The sequence below is a fragment of the Ornithodoros turicata genome, chromosome 1 (assembly GCF_037126465.1).
Source record: "Ornithodoros turicata isolate Travis chromosome 1, ASM3712646v1, whole genome shotgun sequence".
NCBI lineage: Eukaryota > Metazoa > Arthropoda > Arachnida > Ixodida > Argasidae > Ornithodoros > Ornithodoros turicata.
In genome coordinates this window covers 223,046,110-223,071,604 of record NC_088201.1, presented here as the reverse complement: position 1 = coordinate 223,071,604, position 25,495 = coordinate 223,046,110, and the positions used below count along the sequence as shown (strand labels likewise).

The window sequence follows — 25,495 nt, the reverse complement described above, 5'->3', positions numbered from 1 at the left end:
AGGATAATGAGTGCATCTGGAATGGAACTTAGAAAATGGGCATCGAACTTGACCGAACTACAAAACTGCTTCGATGACGATTTTTCGGAGGTCTCAGAAACACATCGGGCCATGACAACAGAAGAGGTAACGAGAGTGCTGGGAATTACCTGGGATATAACGGGCGACATGCTCAGCACCCTTACCCCATTGAAACAGACTTTGAAAGGAGATGAACAATTATCTCCTTTCGGGGGGGAGGATGTTGAGAAAACAAGTGCAGATGGCCAAAAGGCCATGCATGTTGAGTGGACGCTCCATTTCAAGGAACCCCACTGTGAGCTACGGCGACGGTCGTCCTCGGCTGTAACCTGAGCCGACCCAGAGCAATGTCTTTTCTCCTCTCATGCTTTCCCGCTTTTTCCCGGTTTCTCTGTAAATAAAGTTAGTTGCATTCTTGTTCTCTAACTGACTGCCTCGTCGCCTTCTTTCTTCGAGTTTTCAGCCGAACCCATCGAACGTTTTAACTTGTAGAGAGGGAGATCTTCAATTTGTGCTACTTTCTCCTAATTTCTGCTACACGCTGCCCATCGGTAAGCGCGCGAGCGGCCCTCCACCCGGGCGCCGCCTGTCGCGTACGGGAAAAAATCGCGAAAAAAGCGGGCCCAGACGCGACGATGACGCTGCCCTGGTGGCAATGTTTGTGAATCTCATAGATGCTGTACTACTAATATAAATGAGAATGGTTCAGTACAGACCACTTCAAGAAATGGCGGTTTATTGTTTACCGAAAACATTCGCTGTGGCAGACGTTGCTGTCTTCGATATCTGTAAGAGCGGTGCATCCCGACTCGAGCTTCACATGCGTGTCACGGCTCTCATAGTAAGAACAAAAGCCCCCTCTAGCATTTTTAAAATATGTAGCAGAAATATCTGATGACAGAAGCTTTTTCATTTAGTTTATTTGTTTGTTTAACTGCACAAGGCTTACCTTACCGTATGAGCTTACCAGTATAATGACCCGACCGTCGGCTCCGGATGAACTCCGCTCCGTTCGATCCCGGCCGAGGACGTCAGCAACTTGGTGGCAGGGTACAAGTTGCTTAGACACGTCGTCTTCCGTGAGGGACGTTAAATACGGGGTGCCGTGTGATTAGCTTTCATCGCACGTTCAATAACCTCAGGTGGCAAAAGCAATCTACAGACCGACCGCTGTGGCGTCGCTCATGATCTCAGTTGTCTCGTGACGTAAACACCCAATGATTAAGTTATTATTATATTACGTGGTGTAGTGACAGCGACCGCTTAGTATTTGAGAACTTTCAGTTGCATCGAAATGAAAACGTGCCCTTTTTCAGCTGTCTCACTTCGGATAATGTTGGACGTAACGGTATTTTCGATGTAAGATGGGGTGGTTTGGTGTAGGGAAAAAATATTATCACGCTGGCCGACTTTATCGGTTTTGGGTACACAAGCACGTTGGATATGATGGCACGTACGTAAGGGTTGACCGTATATTGAGGGACGTGCAAGGAGACAAATTCCCTAACACTTCGATAAATGTAAAATATGCTCGTTGCTATGAGCAGATATTCGCGCACTTCAGTGAAACCACAGGTGTTCCACGTGCCAAACGTATCAGAGTTTGTTTGACGGTCCCTCCGTACTAACGGACGAAAAGCTTTTCCGAGCATGCAAAACAAATATTGCGAAGTCATTTCGTGGAGAAATTCCACTACCTCTTTCGGACCCTTTATCGACGTCTGTTTATAACGCAGCGAAAAGTGCGCAGCAAACGTGTACTTTTACGCTGAATCCGTCACATGTGGCCCAGGATTCCCGTAAGCGTAGTTCCAAAACATGTGGCGCACAGCCAGCGCGGCCTTCCTCCTCGTACATCGGTTTCACCGGAACCTCACAAAGAACAACACGTGCTTCGAGTGATCCTGTACCAGCTCGTTGCATACATGTACTGGGGGACGTGCAAGACGTGGACAGGCATCAACATCGCTGCAAACTGGTTTTAGACAAATATTATGTAAGCAAGCGAGAAATATTATGCTACCATGGCGGAAACAATACTCAATCAAATCGGGAAACAATGCAAATTTAACATATTGCACATTCTTGTTAATCAATCAAGAAATCAACAGACACATCTATCATGCATACATAATTCCCAACTCCCAAAGTATTAATCGAGTGAACATCTGAGAGAAAGTAAACTTTATTCAATGACAGAACCAATACCCAATCGAAAACGAGAAACAAATTTAATTACATCATTTTTTATGATAACTTTGCAACAGTAATTTCTACACGCAGAAGCCAGAAACAAACATCACATCTGAAATGCAAATTAATGTAAAGGTTTTCTACAGAGGAAATCAACACACACACACACAGCTCAAAATTACCTTCCCAACTATTAGAATACTTCTATTAATATCAATCGAGTGATCATCTGAAACAAAGTAAAAGCAGTAATTAATTCAGGGAAACATTTTCTAAACAAGCAGCGCGAATACACAAAATAAACATGCCTTTTTCAATCAGGACCCACTAGTGGATTCGAAAAGAGAGGGAAGCCGCCAACCATACAGTTCCCATACATTTTCGTCAAGGTTCAGCCCTCAGGGACTAGGGGAATTCTCTCATGGTCTTGGCACGCAATGTAGTTGAAAGCCACAAACTCGCCCCCACCCAAGTCAAGATAGGGAGGGATGGACTGTACACAGCAGAGACGATGGAAGCACACGTTTTTCCTTGCAAATCGCATCTTTTGTAAATCATTTTTCATAATTCTCACAGCGGGATATTATTAACATTCTAAACATGAATAAAATGAGCACAAGTATGATTTAATTAAGTGTAGAAGCACACTAGAACACGGAAGTTTCAGCTTTCCAAGAAGGCAGTCACAGGCATTCCAGTGTCATTCTGAAAAGGTACAAGTCCTGACTGCTCAACAAGGCCATGCACCGCTTGTAATAGAGGGTCCTGGAGCACAGAATAAAATAAATCCAGAAATCGATGGAAAGAAACTGTAGACCAGATGCACATCCATCCTGAAAAAAATGTATAATAGGCTCGGAATTCTTTATCACAAAAGGGTCTGGAATGTCGAGTTTGCTTAGATGTCGCTGAAGGAAGGTCGAAACGCAGCGCTGCCACGTGTTCTTTTCTGTTATGATTGTGCAAAAGGGAATGCCTGGCTTGTACGTCTTTGCTGTGAAAAAAGCTCTTGACAGCCTACTTGAAGTCCACAGTTGTGAAACATGATGGTCAATATTTTATACAAAAAGTGGTACCCCTATTGGTTCATGTGTTTCCCCGATTTTGTGTGACATCTTCCTGGGAAAGCGTGACAAGATCATCAGTGAAGCACTGAGGGCAACTCCCCAGACTCACGTATTTCGGTACGTTGATGATTTTTTTGTTTTTTACAGTACTGATAAAGACAGTGTGTTGGATACTTTTAGAAGCAGCGCTATGGGACTATCTCTTACCGTTGAACTCCCTAAACAGGATTCTCTACAATTCTTGGATTTATATATCACCAATAATCAGAATCATACATGTTGGAAATACCATCCTAGAGCAAAAAAGGAGCTCCTTCCATATAGCTCCGCTCACTCAAAATTGGTTAAAAGGGCGGCAGCAAAATCGGCGATGCGTGCTTCGCTTACTAAATCAGTTTCTCATACCGTAGCCTTTAGCTTTGAGGCGCACCTGGAAAGGCTCCGGCTAGCATGCTACCCAGATACCTTCCTTCTGACGATAGCAGAATCTCTGGTCAAGGAATTCAAGTATGACCACTCCATCAGCCAGCGCACCCGACCACCTGGGAGGCCAGTATGCATCCCCTACATACACAGGGTCTCGCATAATGTGATGAAAATTGCAACTAGATATGATACTAATGTTGTGTTTTCAGCTCCGCAAAAATTGCAATCTCTGTGTTCTAGAATTAACCAACAAAAACCACCACCTGTCTGTGAGGTGCGTCACCGCAATCCTTTTGTTACATGCAACCTGGGGACGGTGTATTCGATCTCGCTGGATTGCGGCAAGATCTATGTTGGCCAATCTGGTCGATGCCTTCATATCAGATTAATGGAACACGCGTCTTCCTTAGGTCGTGCCCCATCTAGTAACCTTGCACTCTATTGTAGGCAATGTTCATGCACACCTATGTTTCATCAGACTTCAGTGCTTTCTACACATAGAGATCAAACTGTACGTGAGATAACGGAGGCCTTTGCCATCCACATGTTTGGTGAAAAATGTGTCAGCTCCGCTTCCGTATCCTTTACTTACCAAGAAAACGAATATCTTAACGGGGAACATAATTTATTGAATCTAGGTGAACCCTCAAGGTCAGGAGTGTGATTGCAAAACCTCTAGGCTACCACGTGGTAAACCTGTGACCTTATGACGTGTGCTGTACTGATATGTCCTTGATGACGCACAATGTTTGTTCTTCAAATACTCCCTCTTTCATTAAACTTCTCTTAGTTGAGAGTCTGCAGGTGGCTTGTCTCTTCCATGTTCTAACTCCTTGTCCGCGTCTATTGCTGCAGTGAGCCGATATGAACTTGTACCAACTACCCCGCTTTATCCCTCTTCTGTTCTTCTGTTTCATGTTTTTTTGTTGAGCTTTTCTCCTTCACACAGAGTCACAACATAATTCCTGCCACTATTGGCTTTAATAAATATACTTCATCTTGTATTTTTGTGTATGGCTATCCTTTGCATATCTATACTTGCATGTAAACCGCCCACTGCACGGCTGTTGTAAGAAAAAAAAATGCCTGTGAAGCTGGCCCAGGTGTTATTATGGTAGCGTCGCCTGGCTGGGATGACAGCACGCATGTTCCAACTTGCATGTAAACCGTCCGCCGCGCAGCTTTGTAGCGGGGAAAAATATGAATGAAGTCGGCCCTGGGTGAAAAATGTGAATGTAGTCGGGCCAGGTGTTGTCAGTGTTCACGTACCTACTTGCGTGTAAACCGCCCACCGCGCAGCTGTTCTAGCGAGAAAATAATATGAATGAAGTCGGCCCTGGGTGAAAAATGTGAATGAAGTCGGGCCAGGTGTTGTCAGTGTTCACGTCCCTACTTGCGTGTAAACCGCCCACCGCGCAGCTGTTCTAGCGAGAAAAAAATATGAATGAAGTCGGCCCAGGGTGAAAAATGTGAATGAAGTCGGGCCAGGTGTTGTCAGTGTTCACGTCCCTACTTGCGTGTAAACCGCCCACCGCGCAGCTGTTCTAGCGAGAAAATAATATGAATGAAGTCGGCCCTGGGTGAAAAATGTGAATGAAGTCGGGCCAGGTGTTGTCAGTGTTCACGTCCCTACCTGCGTGTAAACCGCCCACCGCGCAGCTGTTCTAGCGAGAAAAAAATATGAATGAAGTCGGCCCAGGGTGAAAAATGTGAGTGAAGTCGGCCCAAGTGTTGTCAGTGTGCATGTCCCCACTTGAGTAAAGTGCCCACGCGCCACCTAAAAAAAATGCGAACGAAGTCGGCGCAGGCGGAAAAATCGCCAAAGAAGTCGGCCCAGGGTGAAAAATGACAATGATAAGGGCACGCTCAGCCCTTCGGCCCGCTGGTGAGCACTCGGACCGCCCCCCACCGTGCGCTGGAAAAAAAATCGCGAGTGAAGTCGGCTCAGGTTGAAAAATGCGCGACGGTAAACGAATGCACTGCCCTCCGCCAACGTGCCGACCACCGATCACTTCATAAGAATCTGATTAATTAAATTTGTGCCATATTGGAATATTCAACATAGCTACGTTATACAAGTTATGTACGTCCATCAGAACTTTGTAATTAAAACTCCACTATGGTGCTCACATGTAATAATGTTAGACATTTAATAATAAAACTTATAATTTTGATTGTAACCGTATTGATTAAAAATATATTTGATTAAATGTGGTACCCATTTTAATTCTGATTCATTGAAAACGTGTGTGTATGAACGTTCATATGAAAATATTGTGTATGATGTGTGATACCCCTTCAATGGTATAGCACCATACCTGTAATAAGTATGTTGTTTATTATGTGTATTGTATTGTGTTTCTTCTGCTTCAGGTTTTTTGGGCTGACTTTTTCTCCTTCACACAGAGTCATAACATAATTCTCGGCACTAATGACTTTAATAAATATATTTTCACTTGTACTTTTGTGTATGGCTATCCTTTGCATGTCTGTATTTGCATGTAAACCACCTACAACACACCTGTTGTATCGGGGGAAAAAATTGCAAGTCAAGTCGGCCCAGGCGGAAAAATGGCGAAAGAAGACGGCCCAGGCTTAACAATTTGCGAGTGTAAGCGCGCGGGCAGCCGTCCGGCCATGCGCCGCCCATCGGTAAGCGCGCGAGCGGCCCTCCACCCGGGCGCCGCCTCTCGCGTACGGGAAAAAAATCGCCAAAAAAGCGGGCCCAGACGCGACGATGACGCTGCCCTGGTGGCAATGTTTGTGAATCTCATAGATGCTGTACTACTAATATAAATGAGAATGGTTCAGTACAGACCACTTCAAGAGATGGCGGTTTATTGTTTCCCGAAAACATTCGCTGTGGCAGACGTTGATGTCTTCGATATCTGTAAGAGCGGTGCATCACGACTCGAGCTTCACATGCGTGTCACGGCTCTCATAGTAAGAACAAAAGCACCCTCTAGCATTTTTAAAATATGTAGCAGAAATATCTGATGACAGAAGCTTTTTCATTTAGTTTATTTGTTTGTTTAACTGCAGAAGGCATACCTTACCGTATGAGCTTACCAGTATAATGACCCGACCGTTGGCTCGGGATGAACTCCGCTCCGTTCGATCCCGGCCGAGGACGTCAGCAACTTGGTGGCAGGGTACAAGTTGCTTAGACACGTCGTCTTCCGCGAGGGACGTTAAATACGGGGTGCCGTGTGATGAGCTTTCATCGCACGTTCAATAACCTCAGGTGGCAAAAGCAATCTACAGACCGACCGCTGTGGCGTCGCTCATGATCTCAGTTGTCTCGTGACGTAAACACCCAATTATTAAGTTATTATTATATTACGTGGTGTAGTGACAGCGACCGCTTAGTATTTGAGAACTTTCAGTTGCATCGAAAGGAAAACGTGCCCTTTTTCAGCTGTCTCACTTAGGATAATCGTGGACGTAACGGTATTTTCGATGTAAGAGGGTGTGGTTTGGTGTAGGGAAAAAATATTACGCTGGCCGCCTTTATCGGTTTTGGGTACACAAGCACGTTGGATATGATGGCACGTACGTAAGGGTTGACCGTATACTGAGGCACGTGCAAGGAGGCAAATTCACCAACACTTGAATAAATGTAAAATATGATCGTTGCTATGTGCAGTATTCGAGCACTTTAGTGAAACCACAGGTGTTCCACGTGCCAAACGTTTCAGAGTTTGTTTGACGGTCCCTGAACGTACTAAAGGACGAAAAGCTTTTCCGAGCATGCAAAACAAATATTGCGAAGCTACACAGTAAATTTTTTTACACCTTTATGAGTGTAAAATGAGTGTTAGATAACTCACACCCTTATGAGTGTAAATCCTACACCCCAATGATGGGTGTAACAGGGGTGTCACGTATTACACCCACAAAAAGGGTGTTTATTTGGTGTATTGTTCCCAAAGATGGCAGGTTCAGGAAAAAAAAGCTTGCTCCCGAAATTCACGGAACACACTGCAACCTGAGTTTGCAACTGTGAGCATCCTATCTAGCTAGACATTTAGAGCTTAGCTAGCTGCTCTAATAAAACTCATGCTGCTCTTGTGTTCCGTGAATTGGGACATCGCGCTCAAGCTCTTCCTGAAAGTGACTATAGTCCTGGAATAGTGAATAACACAACACATTTATTTTCTTCTGTGGGAACTCTCACTCACTTTTGGTACATATTCACAAACTTGATTGCAGGAGCCCTCATGCGGGTCGTTGTGGCTGAGAGGCACAATCTCTCCAACACACATATGGTGTTGAACGCATTTTTTGCATATGCAATGTTAAAAAGAAAGTATGCGGACATAATCGCTGCTATTCCCTCCTCTGCGTTAATGACCCTAAACAGAATCTGCCGGTCAACGTGCAGGTGCATTTCGTTTGCGCTTAGCAGGTCTACTCCAGAATATATTACACATGGTGTAACAGGGAGGTCCACCTGGAAGCAAAAGAAATATGTAATGTGTACAATTAGTGAATAAAATTGCGGAATGCCACAGGTCTCCACCAGTGGCTGGACTGTGTACATCTTAAAAGTCTTATATTTTTACTAAAATGTCTTTGTAGGAGGTATACAGGGTGTTTCAGTTAAATCCCCGGGCTAAATAATTTGCGAACGGGTGCACCAATCCACGAGCTTTCTTTTTTACAAGTATCTGTCCGATACCACGTACAAGCTGCATACCGTGTGTATGAGTGGGAGGCGCTCATTATTAAAATAAAAATGCAAATGAGTTTCGTAAAAAAGCGTAACTTCTAAAGCAGGGCGCTGTCGGCATTAAAATGGGTACTACCCCTTTTGGGACCTTCAGTGGACACCTTTTAGAGAAAAATCTGCCACCGAAGCGGGTCATTTGTTGCAGTAATTAATTGGTTTCGGTTTACGTATTTTTTTTGCGGCTGGTCGCGGCGAAGCACAAAAGGGCGTATTTCATTGGTGTAATTCATTGGTGTAAGGACGTAATTCATTGATGGATAAGGGAGTGAAAGAGCGTCCTTTTGCGCTTCGCAGCCACAAGCCGCGACAAAAATACGTAAACCGAAACTAATTAATTACTGCAACAAATGACCCGCTTCGGTGGCAGATTTTTCTCTAAAAGGTGTCCACTGAGGGTCCCAAAAGGGGTAGTACCCATTTTAATACCGACAGCGCCCTGCTTTAGGAGTTACGCTTTTTTACTTAACTCATTTGCATTTTTATCTTAATAATGAGCGCCTCCCACTAATCCACACGGTGTGCAGCTTGTAGGTGGTATCGGACAGATACTTGTAAAAAAGAAAGCTCGTGGATTGGTGCACCCGTTCGCGAATTATTTAGCCCGGGGATTTAACTGAAACACCCGGTATAGTGTGGAAGCCACGTCTTGCACCTATAGATACCCACACCTGCTTCTAATCTCAGTTGATGTGTGCAGAAAAAAAAAGAATGTTGCAATGGGTTACTACACAGATTACTGCTTACGAGATACAAAAAGTAACATTTGGTAATAGAGTTTTGGGTTATGCATAATGATCTCTATTGGTCTATAAGCAGGTGCTGCCTATAATTTCGTGTAGCCAGAGAAAAGTCTGTTCATATTAACGGTATATATGAGACATTCTTATAAAGGATTGCAAGATGACATTCCAGGTGACAGCTGTGCCATACTCAAGAGAAAAATTTTAAATCTGTTCTTGCACTGTTGTGCCACTGACATTCAAGGATTTAAACTGAGGTGGTGGAAGTGTGCATCAGGGAAATCTCAGATGATATGGAAGGGAGCTCAGTACAAGTCACATGCATAAAAACATTTAATAAGTCTAAGTTATCATGCTTGCACTGAAACCATTCACACATCCTGCTGAAGTAGCGTTCAATTTCAAGTAGAGGTTTTCTTGTAAAATGACAGATTTATGGCTCCACAAGCATTCAACAGTTGATAAATAAATGGCATATCACATGCAATCTTTTAAATAAATGGTATTGCAAAGCAGCAGCATTTCAGGAAGTTCATTACAAAACAAAGCGAGCCCTAACTGGCTAGTAAATCTGCCTTCCCTACCAATGCCAAGAGGCGTTCATGACACTGGGAACTGGGGGGTACTCGTAGTATACTTTCTTTACAGTTCGGTCATTTTATACCAAATGTTCCAAGCATTCCAATGAAATGATCTCCGACTGTCTTGGGGGAAAAGTAGAAAGGGATGCAATTGATGACACTGCATTTCCCTCAGCTTTCTTTGCCATTTCATAAGCACTTATAGGCCTAGGTGAGATGGAAGTACTTACATCTTCTTTCACAAAGAGTGTCTCACACGCCATGGGCTCTCTTACGTTTCTTGCAATGACTTCCAGGGCACAGGCAGCCAAGACATCTGAAAGATGTTTATTTTATTTTTTATTTGGTCTGGTCATACGCATGGAATAGCACTCCACTGTAAAAATGGCAATAGCTTTCTGAACAATAATGTGTGAACAATAAAATTTTATGCGATAGAACGAAGCAAAGGTGGTGTTTTTGGAGGAATATCATAAGCTAGTTAAGCACTGGATAGTCTTTGGAGGTTGCGACGACCCTCAAGGATATCACTTTTCCCCAGTTTTAACCAATGGCAAGGTACTTTACGCCTAAAGGCACAACTTAAGATGGCTCAGCCAAGCTTCTGTGATGATGCATTGATTAACTTATTAATTATCAACGATAGAAGACTGACCCAATGAGAACATTGTATCCCTTGGGGTCACTGGAAACATTGCCGTTTTCAGAACAAAAATGGAGGCTGTTATAACGCGAAAAATGCCCTGGAAATAAAGTGCTCTGGTGGTCATTTTTCGTAGCTCAAGTACAGCTCCTGTTTTCATTTCCTGTGTATGCGGGGGTGGGAAATAGCTGACGTAGCAATCTGTCCCCATGCAACCTGTCCTTCCTGTTTCCCGTTTCTTTTTTGTTACTTTGCATTAAACATATCCCCCCTCCCTGTTTTGTTTTCCCTCCCTCGCATACAGAGGAAAGGAAAACGAGAGCGCTTCTACTTGAGCGTTGAAAAACGACCACTAGATCGCCTTATTTCCAAACCCTTTCCTCGCGCTATAACTGTCTAGATTTTTGTTCTGAAAATGGCAATCCTACCAGTCACTCCAAGGGATTTGATGTTCTCATTGGGTCCATCTCCCATTCTTGATAATTAAAAAGTTCATTAACAAAAGTTAATTAATGCATCAACACAGAAGCCTGCCTGTGCCCTCTTAAGGTGGGCATTTAGTTGTAGAGCACATCGCCATTGGTTAAAACTCAGAAAGAGGTCTTTTTCTATTTTTTAAAATTACTTCTACAGTTACGGCGGACACTCTGTATTTATATATATCTAGTAATTTCCTCCAGGGTGATGTTCTTCTCAGTTGGCTGCATTTGTGGTAATTACGGGAAGCCGATGTGCCATAACCTCCGGCCATACAAACAAACGCTGGATGAAGTTACTAAAATTGAGATCATGTGATCTGCATCCCGAGTGAATCTGGCGATATGTATTAGAGGCATAAGCCGAATATCATGTGCTTATTTCTACTTTTACCTCCCAGCAATAATAAAGCACACAGCAGTGTTGTCGCATTTCTCTCACAGAGGATATGCAGAGTATCAAAACTGCCAATACCGGAACACAAAGAGCAATGCTGTAGTTGAGCAATGCAAACTGAAATCAGGGTAACAAAGCAGGGCAACAATCAGGGGTGGGACAACGAACATCTTGCTACCAAAAGCACATTTAAACTGGTTTGACTGCAGCTCATCTCCCTAGTTAAAGGTAGCATAACAGGGTGCTGTTCAATTTTGAGTTCGTGCTCCACACGCTTACAGATTCAGAAACCTCATAACAGGTATATTGAAAGATAGGAATATGCTACGATCCAGTACAGCATATGTGTCCACATCAGCTGCAGAGGTGAATGAATGGAGGTTTTCTATCCATCAATGGCTCATCACATCACAGAGCATGTCATAGGCGGATGCTGGCACTCTATTCAAAACACTGACTTGGAAGCTTATCCTTCATTTTTAATATCAGGTAAGGAAAGAAGCCAGAAACAGCGGGCAAACATAGTAAATTTGGAGGAAAAACACATCCATGGCACAGCAGTAAACAATGAAAAGTAAAAAAATAGAAAGAAAAACTGTGCTCACGTTTTTCGCGAGTGTCCCCTGCAACGAGGTATGGTACTTCTTGTATCCTCTGGAGGACTCCACTGCTACACTTTACTGTGCGTGCCTTAGCAAGATCAATGACCTTTTGGATGCCACATGTTGTTTCTTGTAAAGGGTTTTTGCCACACATTCTCTTGTACTCCTGGCAGAACTGGGAAGCAGCAAAAATGAACAGTGAAACAAAAGTATTAAAATGCACTAATATACTGTTCCTGCATTACATGACATAGTACTATATTGTCTTTAATTGTAAGTACCCTTGCACAATCCAGCAAGTATGGGTACTTTTCTTTCACAGTTGCAATTGAACACACTGCCAGTGTTGCTGCTCGCAGGCTGTAAGTGGCGTCCATTCGTTCCTTTATTTGTGTCTCGTCAGGGTCTGGATTTTTTGCTTCCCTGATCAGCCATTGCTCATGGGCTGTGATGCTGGCCTCATCCTCCCCGCTAGGTGCGCAGGCATCAGTGTGCTGTGAAGAAGTTTTTTTTTTACAAGCTTTTGATAGCACAGCTACAAAAACTCAATCTAAAAGCTAGAGCAGAGGTAGGTCCATGTCCTGAATGCATATGGTTACCCGATACTCCAAAACAGAAACAACAATAATTTGTATGCATACGAATTAAAACTAGTGTTCATCTTGAGCCCTCTATTCTTTATTTGAAGAACAAAAGATATTCGCTATGTTGACTATCATGTATCCTAATGAAAAACAAACATTCCTCAACATACTGACACGTCAGCGGCTATATAGATGGGTGCCTATGGTCTTATAAACAACGTGGTTTCTTTTACCGTGGCACATTTATGTGTAACAAATGCATGGAAACAGGAGCACAGGCGCCAAGTTAGCAGGTGGGTTATTCAGGCATGTGCACATTCCACTGAACGCATCTGCAGCCTTCGCAACTAATTTGTTGAAGAAAAAAAAAAACTGCTGAAGGCCTCTACCAAGAGAATGTGACAATCAGACACAGTAAGCCCTAAAAGTTGCTCTATCTCTTTTTGGTAAAAGATAAGCGAAAGGCACCTAACTAAAAACCAGATAAAATCAGGTAACTGCTTATTCAAATGCAGGAACGTACAGGTGTTCTCTTCAGTGTTTTTCTTTGAAGCTCTTCCACAGAGGTGTCTTTCTCATTGCTTGCCCTCTTTCTTGATTGAGCGAATTGCTCCCTGGCCTCATTGACTCTTCTATCCGATAATATTTTGCGCCGTTCGTTCTTGAATTTATTTCTCAAAGCCACAATCCACGAATCCTGCCAAGCAGAAAACAAGTGAGAATGTGTTTTAGCACAAAGGCCTACTCCTAAAATTAGCCTAAAGAACCCAATTCAGTCTTACGGTTTAACAATAGTACAAAATACTCCAATCTGACAACAGTTGAATAGCATGCAATAGCACTGCAAATGCAGTGGCAGCAAGAAGGCAGACAAAAAAGAAGTGGACACTCTGACTGCATAGAAGAGGATTGTATTTTGTTGATATGGATGTTGGGACGGAAATGGCACCCACACAAATAAGCAAGAACATGTAGGGAGAACAAACACAGCTGCAAACTATCAGCTCAATTTTTCTCACTATCAACACAGTAAATATAAAATCTGTGACACGCAAACAGAAAAAAAAAGGATTGCATCAGTACTGCTAGAGGGAATATCAGGTAACAAGAGATACATACCATATAGCAGGTGCGAAAATATTCTAGAAAATCTAGTTCATGTGGTAGCAACCTCAGCAATGGCGTCCTGTGACAGTGGTCCCTTACCCTAGCTGTGTTGAAGGCTTCAGATATTTTTTGGGGGGATGTTCGGTTCCTAAAAACCACTTGTACAGAACAGCATGTGCAGATTGGGAGTCATATGGGATTCCTGATGTGCAGGGTCAGCTGTTCCATCCAAAAATCTCAAGAAATATGTGAAGCCTTTCATACCACCAAGTTTGAGACAGGCTGTGTAAGCACGTCATACAGCATCATAAGCACATTCTAGAATACCTCCACACAGCATGTAGTATCTTTTTGCATCATGTCCACTTAAGCAGTGGTGTTATCTTGTTACCAAGACATAACTAAAAAGTTGTCTTTTCTGCAGAATTAATAAACAAGTTAATTAAAACGAAATAAATAGGTAAAATATGTTACAAAGCCTAATTGAACTACATTTACAAAATATCTAGGACAAATTGTCCGCCATTTCAGTTTGCCGAGACTGCAAAAACGGCATCTTGATAGCTATCGTAGATTTTTTTAGAAAAGAAGGAAAAAGATACATAGGTACACATAAAAAGAAAAATAAGATAAAGGATAAAATAATATTAAAAAGATCTGGAACAAGCAGCCACTGAAGTACTAAAAGTGTTCTCACTCTCTCTCTCTTTTTTCTTCTTCTTGTCGCTCCCACAAAATACAGTCGACCCCCGTTTACCCGGACTTCATTTATCCGGATCCCCCGATATCCGGACAAAAAGCATGGGAACGGATTTTCCTCCATGTATTTTGTTCTCGTTTATCCGGACTTCAGCTTCCGGACTCAGACAAGAATTCCAGGAACGAAAGTCAAAAATTCTTGTAATCCAGCTTCAGTTATCCGGACTACCGTGAGTAAGAGGAGACGCTGACCCCGCTTTGTCACCCTTTTTGTTGTGTTGGGGTTATTCCCGTCACACGTCAGCGACAAACATTCCTGCGAAGGGGAGACAACCGTGCACGATGACCCCCTTTTCTATTTGTGTGCGTTGGGTCACGTTGACCAGTCGAGTCATTTGGAAATATCTCGAGCAACTGTCCTGTTCTAGAGGGGAGAAAACTGAAACCCGAGGGATGTCGCCTGTTCGCCCGCCCTGTGCGAATCAGCTTCGCTAGCAAGGCAGTGATATGCAAGAGGAAGAAGGACAACCCCCACCTGAAGTTGCCAGACATTCAACAGTGGGCAAAGTCTGAACTTGGTCTCAACATTCCGAAGTCAACGGTGGCGGATATACTCAGCCGTTCGGACAAATGGCTTAGCGCAGACAAAGAAAACGTGAACTCCGTGGGAGACCGTTCTGGACGTGAATGAAATGTGAAGGAAGCCCTTCTAACATGGTTCGGAGATCTTCGTTCTCGTGGGGCACCGGTTAACGACACGATGCTGACTGAGAAAGCAAAGATTTTTTTTACTACGTTCACGTTGATAAGGATGATGACACGTGTGCAGCTATGACTGATCACGGTGTGATTGCTGCTGTGGCCTCCGATGATGTGCAGCAAGACGGTGCCAATGACGCCAGTGAGAAAGAAGGCCCCGTTGTGACCGTTGAACATACGAGATCGGCATTAAGGACTGCACTGACATTTTTCGAGAAGCGCAACAACGTGGCTCTAATCTATGCAATTAGCAAAAGTTTGCAGGAATTGAGTGTTTACACTACTGTGAAACAGCTGTGATTGACGAGCTTTCTGTGTTTTAATTAAACCTTGCTCTGTCGGACGCTTTTATTCGGTCGTTTCATTTATCCGGATGCCCCGGAATCCGGACGATTTCGCCGGGAACGGCACCGTCCGGATAAACAGGGGTCGACTGTATATTATTGTGTGTGGAGACCTTCAACACAGTTCTCAGCTTCGTGATTGCTATCTCATATTAACAATATTTACTAACATTAGCCTTTGAAACAACTGAAAATTGTGCTTGCAAAAATAAAAGAGTGAAACGTACTGAAAACACCCAAGCAGCACAATGTGCTGAAAGTCGAGTGCAATAGGGGTGGACGGTATATGTCTTATCACAGTTCTTTAGTTTCACGAGTCTGTTCAAGGCCTTCCACCTACCCGTCCACCCCTATTGCACTCTACTTTCAGTACAATGTGCTGCTTGGGCAGTAACTGAGCTACAGATAAAAGTTTGTAATCGGAAAAGCATATTGTGTTCAAGATACAGTTGCTGGTACTGTGTTGCACGAAGTGTAATGCATGCTCTGTTCTACAGCATGCTGATAGCTAAATATGTTGCTAGCATGCTGGCATATTATACGTTTAACCGAATTGCTATATCACATCTATGATAGGTATCTGAAAGAAGTTATTGCAGGGGAGTAAAATGTCCTGGCGAACTTGTACTGGATGTTTTAAAATTGTAATTCATGAGATTAATTAAAATCAAATTATGAACGTTTCAATTATAGATTTTTCTAGGATAGCAAGGACATGAAGTTATTATCATAATCATTCGTGTGAAATCCGTCTGGTGGCGTGATCATCTGCAAGCATAAACTTTTATCGCCTCTAGCTGTTTGACTATTTCAAGCTCCCAAAAATATTGTTACAGGCAACGTATAACACCATAACATTTCCACATATTCTAATATCTCCACAAATGCGAACTCTGAAATTCTAGACATACCAGCAAGCACCCTAGAAATTTGAAGACTTACATAGCCTGTTCCAGTTGCATCAGCGAGGGACGGATATTGCAATAACAGAAAGTTGACAACCTTGAAGTAGAATTTCTTGGAAGGGTAGCTAGAGAAAGAAATATCGGGACTGTAGCTGTTTCCATAAACATGCAGTAACGGTGCCTTGCTTACATGGTGTAGTTGACCATAGACTGATATACAATATCAATAATTTTGCTGTGAACAGATGACTTCAGGGCTTCCCCATTTCTGATTGCTAAGTCCAACACGCCAAACTGTGGAAGGCAGTATGCGTTACCGTCGTCGTCTGCTGTAGTACCCCTATGGAGCCAAGTGAAAATGTGATTATATGATTGGAAGGTTGGATTATGGTGTGTTTTCCCTTCCCTTTTTCCTTGTCCCTTCCATAAAAAAGAGAAGACTAATAAACATCTTTCTGGGCAACGTCAGTTGTGCTTTTGTTGATAATAGTGGACCCCACTAGCTATGGTGTTGAAAACAGCCCCAACATACCAGGGAGAATAATACCCCTGTCAGACAGACTAATTTAGTGTCATTTTCAGCGAGTGACAGTTGCACTTAGTGTCATTCGTGTGCTGTCACGCGACACATTTTAGTGACACTCGGCAGAAAGCGCACTAACGATTTGGTGAGTTCCCCAAACTCACCTCAATTCTTTTCGGTTCACAAAGTGTGTAGCCTCGATGGCAGGCTTTGCGGTACAGGTAAAAATATCAAGAAAAGCAAGGGGTCCCGACACCACAATATTTTTAAGCAATTGTTTAAACAGCATGTTTATCTTATTTAAATACAGTGAGAGATAGTGCCAAAAAAACATTTCATTATTCTCATTAACAGCCTGTAGCAACTTCGCGGTCTCGGCGATCCTTTGGCGGCCTCTTTTTTTTTTGTGTGTGTGTGGCCCATGTTTGAGGGAAATTTGTTTATTGTTGAAAGAAGATTAGCAGGAAGTGTTTCTAAATCGAAAAGAAACATTCTGGGTAAGTACTGTGGCGAACACCTAAAAATTTTGCCGCCGTTTATTCTTATCTATCGTAATTGCCATCACTACATAAGTGACACTTAAGCCGTGTAGCAAGCACGTAGTGAAAGTGATATTCGTTGGTTGAAGTGCACTACACGAAAATGACACTAAATCATCCCGTGTGACAGGGATATAAGTGTGATACAAGGCGCTATAAGTTATCAGTGACTAACTGGGTGCATAACCTATATGAGCAGAATGACGATATTGCTTCTGCGTTGAACAGTAATATTGGCTAACTGTACTTACTGCGAAGCATTACGAGAAAATACCTGTAAAGCACAGATAGGTACTTTATATCAAATTACTCTTTATTTTCACTGATTCTTGCAGAGCCCAGAGAAACACAGGTATAAGGAGAGAAAGTTAAGGTTGCAAAACGTTTAGATGCAACTCATCTGACTATGCATAATGTAAAAACCCCGAGACTAGGGAACACGAAGGGACAGACACAACACGTGTTCCCTAGTCTCGGGGTTTTTACATTATGCATCATCTTCACCAGCTCGCTTGCTTCCTAGCCATTTTTTCATTGTCATCTGACTAGTTTGCCACAAGTAGTGAAGTGAAGAAAAAAATGTTGGCACACATACTGTTCGATGTAGAATGGGCAATTGATGCTTTCTGTGCCTTCCACAAGTGCCATTCCATTCTCTTGGTCTATTTGTAGTTGGCACTCTTCCTCCTAAATTAAGAATTACTGCAGTAAGACAGCACGAGCAACTTGCAAAGTTAAGCCTGTACATTACAGGCACACAAATTATTCAACTGCAAGCACATTTTTTTCATCTGCCAGCCCAGAGAGGGTCTTGCAAATCATTCCTAAGCAATTTTGTTTTGCTTGTTGAGAGGAACATACTTCACTGGCTGATGAACTAGCCTCACATGAACCAGTCATTGTCAAAGCTAATAAGTATGAGTCTTGCACTCAACTTTTACGGAAATGGGCCCAGAGAGGATTTACATGAAACACTTTTTTACAGAAGTCCTGAAATTGAATCTAAATCATGCCTGCAACTGAAATTTATCACAGTGATACAAACTTATTTATTTATTTAAATAATGTTTAGTACACACTTACTTTGTACAGTAACAAAATCCCTCTTTCAATGTGCATTTGTCAAATCCATTATCAAAATTCACTGAAAACCTGGAAAGCCAACTCAGGCTGTCTGGAACGGTCTGAAAATCACCCCTTGCTCGAGAGAAATCATCCCTGTTATTTCATAATACCCACTCAGTTGGATGGTTTACTGTTTTTATAGCTCACTCATCTTAAGAAAAAATACAGTCCAACAATTCATTAGCGAGGGTACTGGAAAACGAAGAACGTTATGAACTATTCATAAATACGTGACCGTACAAGCAATGTTGGAAGGCAGTGAATCCAACCATCTGAAATGGGGAGTTGTCACCATGAGAACTGTTAGCAGCTCTCCCACTGAAGGGCCTGCTTAAAGTTCGTAAAAATCAGATATTTCAGTACTGACATATAGCTTTTCCAGAAGTATCGGGAGGGATGTTGCGAGGGAGAACTGCAAAGGTTCCACAGAGGACGTGATTTTACATATAGAATTTTGCTGCCCCCATCTGCTAGCAAACTAATTACCAGAACCTTTGTCACACGTTTCGTGTGCTCTGTGCCATGATTGTAGGGTATGACTCAGAAGTGGCCCGTGGGCAACAGTATCTCAATGCCTTCTATCACCCATAAAGAAAGGTAATAGACTGATATGAGTTGCTCCATGGAAGAAGGATATTTGAAACCTTCTTCACAGGGTTAGCCAAAATGAACATCCATCAGATTTGAACAACGCCCCACATGTTATCAACACTAGAAGGGTGACAGTTTTGCCCCTTATAGGTCGATCTCGCAACGAATACAGCAATGCTTTGCATTAACTACTGTCTTTTGTTTTGCTCACGTAAAGTGAGGCACCCTGATAAATTGTTGTCGTCACACAGAAGTGGTCACTTGTGAAAGTTGAAATGCAGAAACATGTGAATATTGTTCAACACATGTTTTTGCACTTTTAGCAGCATATTGCATGTGTATTTTGGGTGTTCTTACAGCCTATAAGTCCATGATCTGTTCACAATTCATTGGATTCTCTCAACAAGCAAGGAATGATTTCTGAGATACCTTCGTTCAGCTTGCACATGATTAAATAAATGTGCTTGCGATAGAGTATGCAGTCTCCACACAGTCACTGTGACTACAAACAACGCACTGTCCTTGTCTTACAACTTAAGCCCTGACAGACGACAAGCAGAGATGAGCTCTAGCATATATACTACGTAAACCTCTTTCTATAACAGAAGTGTCGTAATCAAATTCAGAACCCGACCAACGCGTATCGATTCAAGAACATGAGTACTGCTATGACAGCTATGATCATCCAAAAAATGCAATGATCAAAGGTTTGTTGCAAGTATTTTTTACAATGGGTAGGACGAACAGGGGTAATATTTAGTGCCTGCATTACAAATCAAGCGTCATACCATTTCGTTGTCTTGCGTCCGTGGAGCTGAAACGACTGGCGTCTCATTTGCACATGGCGTACAAGCTTCAGTCCTTGGCGTGTCCTTAATTATTCTTATGCGTGACATATGTCCGATTGTGTCAGTTTGTGAGAGTTCTGTGTATTCGCCAAAATCTTGGTCAAATATCTAGACCGAACAGAACACGTTAATGGACGCACAGGCGAACGCACAGTTACTTTCACTTAAGCGCCCTTGTTTTGCCAAGAAAACTTACCTGATATCTGTCCCTCTCCACGTTCACGTATGCGCCCAGAACACTGCACGAGGCAATAGCACTCTTAAGACCTATGAGACACGGCATGAAGAGCTGGCACTTTCGTCTTACTCCTGCCGGCAACACTTCCACCAGGCACGTAATGTCCGTCATGGCACCAGGGCTGTATGAAAAGCAGTATATGTGACCCCTGCTGAAATCCGCGACCCTAGACTTACCTGTGATTAGTGAATACAGAAAATGCCTAGTCGTGCGCACGGATTATATCAAACGCTCGCGCGTGTAGCGTCCAGTCGTCCATCCGTCGAACCTGTTGCACGAAGCGCGAGCGCTATGTGGTTGCCAGATCACATATGAAACGGAATCGAAAACGAAACTTTGCAACTATCGCCCATAAATCACGAAATGAGCCATCAATACATCATGACATCTTTCAACAACGATATTTAACAGTTGTCATGCTCTGGCCCTGTTATTCCTATGGACGCAAACATATTACTCGGATTATTTTGCTTCCTATCTCTTGGTTGCTCTGTTCCTCTTCCTGTTTATTGCCATGCGCACGAAAAATGCGAGGTTAGCACCAGCGCGTCTTTGGCCACAGGGCCACAGCTGCCACATTTCGGTTTGTTCCTGATTACAGATATATTGTTATGAGGTACGTATATTTCGGTCTCGATTTGAACATTGTGTACGTTGATTCACCACGTCATATTTTTCTCCCGTATGCCAAGAACATACATCATGTGCCGAGAATTTGCGGACGCGCAGTTTCTTTTGTGGTGTTCATACATAGAAACGCGCGTCGAGTATTAAATGAAAGTGTTTCTCAGAAGTCCCCCGCATGAATAATTCGTAAGCGGATGGCGTTATCGAAAGGGTTTCTCTTCATCAACATCTCAGAGACGTCGTGTATTAGCGGGATAGTGAGGGATTAGTCTTGCAGTATGTTCATTGATTCAGTCAATATTTAGTTGCGCCCCGGGCGCCTTCCGTCCTTACCTTTACCACAGAGAACTGGTATGTTGAAAACTTCTACGAAAAAGAAAAGCGCGTCGACTCTTTCAAGTAATAAATGTGTTTCGGTTTACAAAGTTCTGTCCCGAAGTAGCCGTACAATTGAACTTGCATGTCCGTTACTGTAGCTCCAGTTGTGGTATAGTAACTGTCAGATATTGGTTGCATAGATTTTGAGGAACTAGTTTATTCCTATTGTGTCATAGATATTTAGTATAACGTGAAATCACCTAAAAATAGGTCACTATCTGGAAGTGTTGCTGCAGGTGAAATACAGAAAACAATTGCAGTATTCTGAATGATATATCAAATGAGTTACTACAAACGTGTTATCAAAAATCCCTCCCAATGATTCATTGTCACAGTCGACAGGCTCCTACATTGATGACTTGCTTTAGTAGACCCTGTATTGAGATCTGACTCAGAACTGATCTTAACTTTTGTATATGAACACATAAGCTCAACATATTTTATATTCTATATTTTATATACATATATTTTATATACATATTTTATATTTTATATATTTTGAGAACAATAATTACATAAAAAGAATAAGAGAAATTTAATTTGTGGCATCTCTACATAACTGGCTTTATGAATTCCCTAGATGCCTGGTGTACGGTACTTGTGCTGTCCAAGGTGCCAGTGGAAGACGTTCACCTTAAGGTATCTTCTTCGACACTTCGGCGCAAGCCATGGGCACGAAGGAAATTGGGTGTGTGGATTAAACCACTGTATGAAATCGTTTTCACGATATTATGCGTATCGAAATCATGTTGCACGCGAGCATCAGACTCTACTGGAAGAAGACACCGGGGTTGGGACAACAGAAGTCAACACAGACCCCTCAACAGATTATGACCGTGCAGCAGCAGCGTCTGTTCACGAATCCCACATGCGTGAAGCCAGTGAAGTAGAGGAGCATGACCCTTCAGTTGCAAGACCAGACAGTGTGAAGCAACTAGCTCTCCTATTGCTGAAATGGAAAGAAGGCAGACGTCTTCCAGACAGCACGCTCAATGAAATCACAAACGATGTGATCCTGTACATCCAAGGTTTAGCTGAGCAAGGACCTCCTGGGGATGTGCAAGAACGGTTGCTGTCACTCACGGAGCAGGGCATTGAGCAACTGAAGACGAGACTCGGCCGGGAAAGTTACTGGAAGGCATTTCTGCCATTTGTTGAGCCTCAAGAAGTGCAACTGGGTCGGAACGACCGTGGCAAAACTGACGTGTTCCACTATGTGCCCATTCGTGATGTTTTAAAGAACGTGCTACAGGTCCCCGGCACATTCGAAACTCTGCAACAACCAAGCATAGAGGAGGGTCGTCTTTCAACTGTCTTTCACGGAACAGCATTTCAGGAGCACTCCTACTTTTCTGGAGACACATCTAAACTGTGCTTACAACTCTACAGTGATGAGTTCGAAGTCTGCGATCCACTGGGGAGTAAGAGAGGTATCCATAAACTCGTCGCCGTGTACTTCACTCTTCTAAACCTACCACAGCAATCAAGATCATCTATCTCAAATATTCATCTCGTCCTCCTTGCGAAGGACAAACATGTAAATACTTATGGACTAGACAATATACTTGCCCCACTATTGAAAGACATTGCTTTCCTTGAGACGGAAGGAATTGTTGTTGAGGGGCAAACGCTGAAAGGAACAGTGCTCGTAGTTACAGGAGACAATTTGTCACTTCACCGCCTCGGCGGATTCAAGTGCAGTTTCACACAAGGTAGGATATGCAGGTTCTGCTTGGCGCTTCGTCACGAAATCGGTTTCAAACACCAGGAACAGGACTTCGTACTTCGAACACCGACAGCTCACCAACATCACCTATGTATGCTCAGAGCCGGTGCATCAACTGTGCCCCTCTATGGTGTAAAGGAGCCTTGTGCTTTGACGTTTTCAGGTTTTGACCCAACATGCCACCTGCCTCCTGACGTGATGCATGACGTTCTCGAGGGTATAATCCCATTTGTACTTAAGCACGTAACTGCAAGCCTTATATCCTTCCAGTTCTTTGCCCTAGATGATCTTAACAAGGAAATCATTCACTTTCCCTATGCTGTAAATGATAGAAGAAACAAGCCAGAACAGCTTTCCCGTGACTTTATCTACAAGAAAGGCAGCATCAAGGGAAATGCAAGTCAAATTTTTTGTTTGTTTCGCCACCTTGGGTGTTATGTGGGGGATCGTGTGCCTTCTGACTGTCCGGTTTGGAGACTGTACACTTTACTAAGAGAGGTCGTTGACCTTATTATGGCAAGAAGCATTCCTGTGACTCACATACCATACCTTCAACGTTGCATCACCATGTTTCTGGTAGATTTTCATGATCAATTTCCATCCACAGCAGTTCCACCGAAGATGCATTTTTTAGTGCATTATCCATCATATATCCAGAAGTACGGTCCCCTCAGAGGTCTCTGGGCTATGCGCTTTGAGGCCAAGCATCAATATTTCAAAGACACTGCCCGTAAAACACGCAATTTTAAGAACATCACCCTCAGTTTGACCACAAGACATCAGTGCCTACAGATGTACATGTTTTCGCAGAGTTCTAGTGAAAATAAACTCACAACAGCAGGCAGCAAACCATGCCTCATTGAGCACTTGCCAGATGTACTCAAGTTGTACCTTAGTCATCAGATGATTCTTTGTGAGAGTAGTGTTGTGCTAAAATCTGTCACTATTAATGGCACTGTATGTTCGTCAGGCTGTGTGTTTGTAGCTAAGGTTACCGATGATGACCTTCCAGAGTTTTTTCAAATCTGTGACATTTATGCTGTCAATCGGATGATTCTTGGAGTTGCGCAAGTTTTGCAGACTGTGGAGTTTGACAAGCACTTCCACCTGTATGTTATCAATTTTACTTCCGAATACAGAGTTGTGGACAATCTTCAGGACATTGGATATGAACCGCTTTTTGTTCAGATGCGAGGGAACAGGCATATAATCAATCCCCGCCATGCATTATGCTAAAAAGAAGAGGTACATGGGACAGTCTTCATTTTTGAGAAGTCCCCAAGTTCCAAAGGTTACATCTGTAGTTCTGTGATTTCTGTGGATGCATGACCATATATCCTTAGAATATCCAGCTGGCAGTAATATCTGTTTTATACAGCATGCAGAATTCAAAGTTGTTTATTGCAAATGCGTCAAGATGTCATGAATGTCATCAGTATGTTATTTCATTTCTATGTTTATATCCATTTCAGACCTGTCTACATTACTGTGTTCTAACGTAATTTGTTGTGTGCTACTTTGTAATCTGTTCTTAATCAATGCAGTTCACTTTACTCTATTTTGGGAGTACTTACATTGCCACTTATGTCAGCTTTAATGTGCATCACATTTTATACCGTACGTTAAACTGGCGATAGATGTCGTGCTAAATTTACAGTTGAATAACATTTTATATTTGTTTTGTATAAGTACTTGTCTTTGACAGTTATTTTCTATCCCTAACGGTTCCTTTGTTGTTGTGTCACAGCTAGTGTATGAAACACCATTTTGAAATGTTTCACCCTTGAAAATAAACAGCATGTCGGCATATCCATGCATGTCACAATGTGGCCAGCCACATAATGCGTCTTTGGGTGTCCTATGGCACTCAATTTCTTCATGAAATTATCACTCTGATCTCAGTTGTCTCGCAGTAAAGTAGATGGTACTTTTAAGACGCTGCACTCCAAGTGCTTCCGCTTTGACCTACTATTGAGGCTTGAGCTAGCATTCATTATATCACATGTTTGGATTTTCTTGTCTCTCTCTTCTGTTTCATGTAGACAAGTTGTTCACGACCCATACCCTCTTCCCGCATGAACACTGCTTAAATGTATTTATGCATATATATAAAATATACGGAGAAAAAGGTGAATCGATCCGAGATTACAAGCAGAAAATACAAATACAGGGGAGTTTATTAAAGATGAAGGCGGCAAGTCGACACTGCAACAGCAGCCTGTCTTTGACATTTGCAGGCCCTGTTATCCTATATAAATATATAAGTAGGTGCAAGGTTAAATCGTGCGGGCGGCCACGAAATTAAAATATAAAGTGCTGCTGTCGCAACGTAAGCCGTTCCGCCTTAAGTTGTAATAAACTCCCTCCTTTTTTGTTTGTTTGTAATCTTTGATATATATATATATGGTTGTTGTTGTTCGATATATATATATATATATATATATATATATATATATATATAGAATAGAAGCTTGGGAGGGCGGTTGACCACGAGAATGAAATAAGCAGGAAAAATCAGAAGACGACAAAGAGCTTACAGGAAAACACAAAGGGGAGTTTATTCTATCCCTATATGTGTTAATAAACTCCCCTTTGTGTTTTCCTGTAAGCTCTTTGTCGTCTTC

The 25,495-nt window shown here is 42.6% G+C and overlaps 2 protein-coding genes across 2 annotated transcripts; one reads left to right on the top strand and one right to left on the bottom strand.

Annotated features, from left to right (window-relative positions):
* Positions 1-2,877: 2,877 nt before the first annotated feature.
* On the bottom strand, positions 2,878-20,461 carry LOC135395129 (uncharacterized). Its single transcript, XM_064626369.1, has 11 exons — positions 20,317-20,461; positions 20,099-20,261; positions 19,843-20,010; positions 17,934-18,025; positions 16,467-16,616; positions 16,314-16,401; positions 12,986-13,159; positions 12,160-12,372; positions 11,882-12,053; positions 9,991-10,076; positions 2,878-2,979 (listed from the first exon to the last, which is right to left on the bottom strand). The coding sequence occupies exons 2-11, from the start codon at positions 20,249-20,251 to the stop codon at positions 2,878-2,880; spliced, it is 1,398 nt and encodes a 465-aa protein (XP_064482439.1). The 5' UTR covers positions 20,252-20,261; positions 20,317-20,461.
* A 1,552-nt stretch (positions 20,462-22,013) lies between these two features.
* On the top strand, positions 22,014-24,661 carry LOC135395121 (uncharacterized). The gene has a single exon (XM_064626356.1). It carries the CDS (start codon positions 22,014-22,016, stop codon positions 24,105-24,107), a length of 2,094 nt encoding a protein of 697 aa, XP_064482426.1. The 3' UTR covers positions 24,108-24,661.
* Positions 24,662-25,495: the final 834 nt, after the last annotated feature.

Excerpts from the sequence above, each read along its gene's own strand:
- LOC135395121 (XM_064626356.1), top strand. The coding sequence starts at position 22,014 with ATGCGTGAAGCCAGTGAAGTAGAGGAGCATGACCCTTCAGTTGCAAGA.
- LOC135395129 (XM_064626369.1), bottom strand. The coding sequence starts at position 20,251 with ATGACGGACATTACGTGCCTGGTGGAAGTGTTGCCGGCAGGAGTAAGA. Across the intron at positions 20,011-20,098 it reads TGGAGAGGGACAGATATCAG|ATATTTGACCAAGATTTTGG; the intron begins GTAAGTTTTCTT and ends TGTTCGGTCTAG. Across the intron at positions 10,077-11,881 it reads AGGGGACACTCGCGAAAAAC|ATGTCTTGGCTGCCTGTGCC; the intron begins GTGAGCACAGTT and ends AACATCTTTCAG.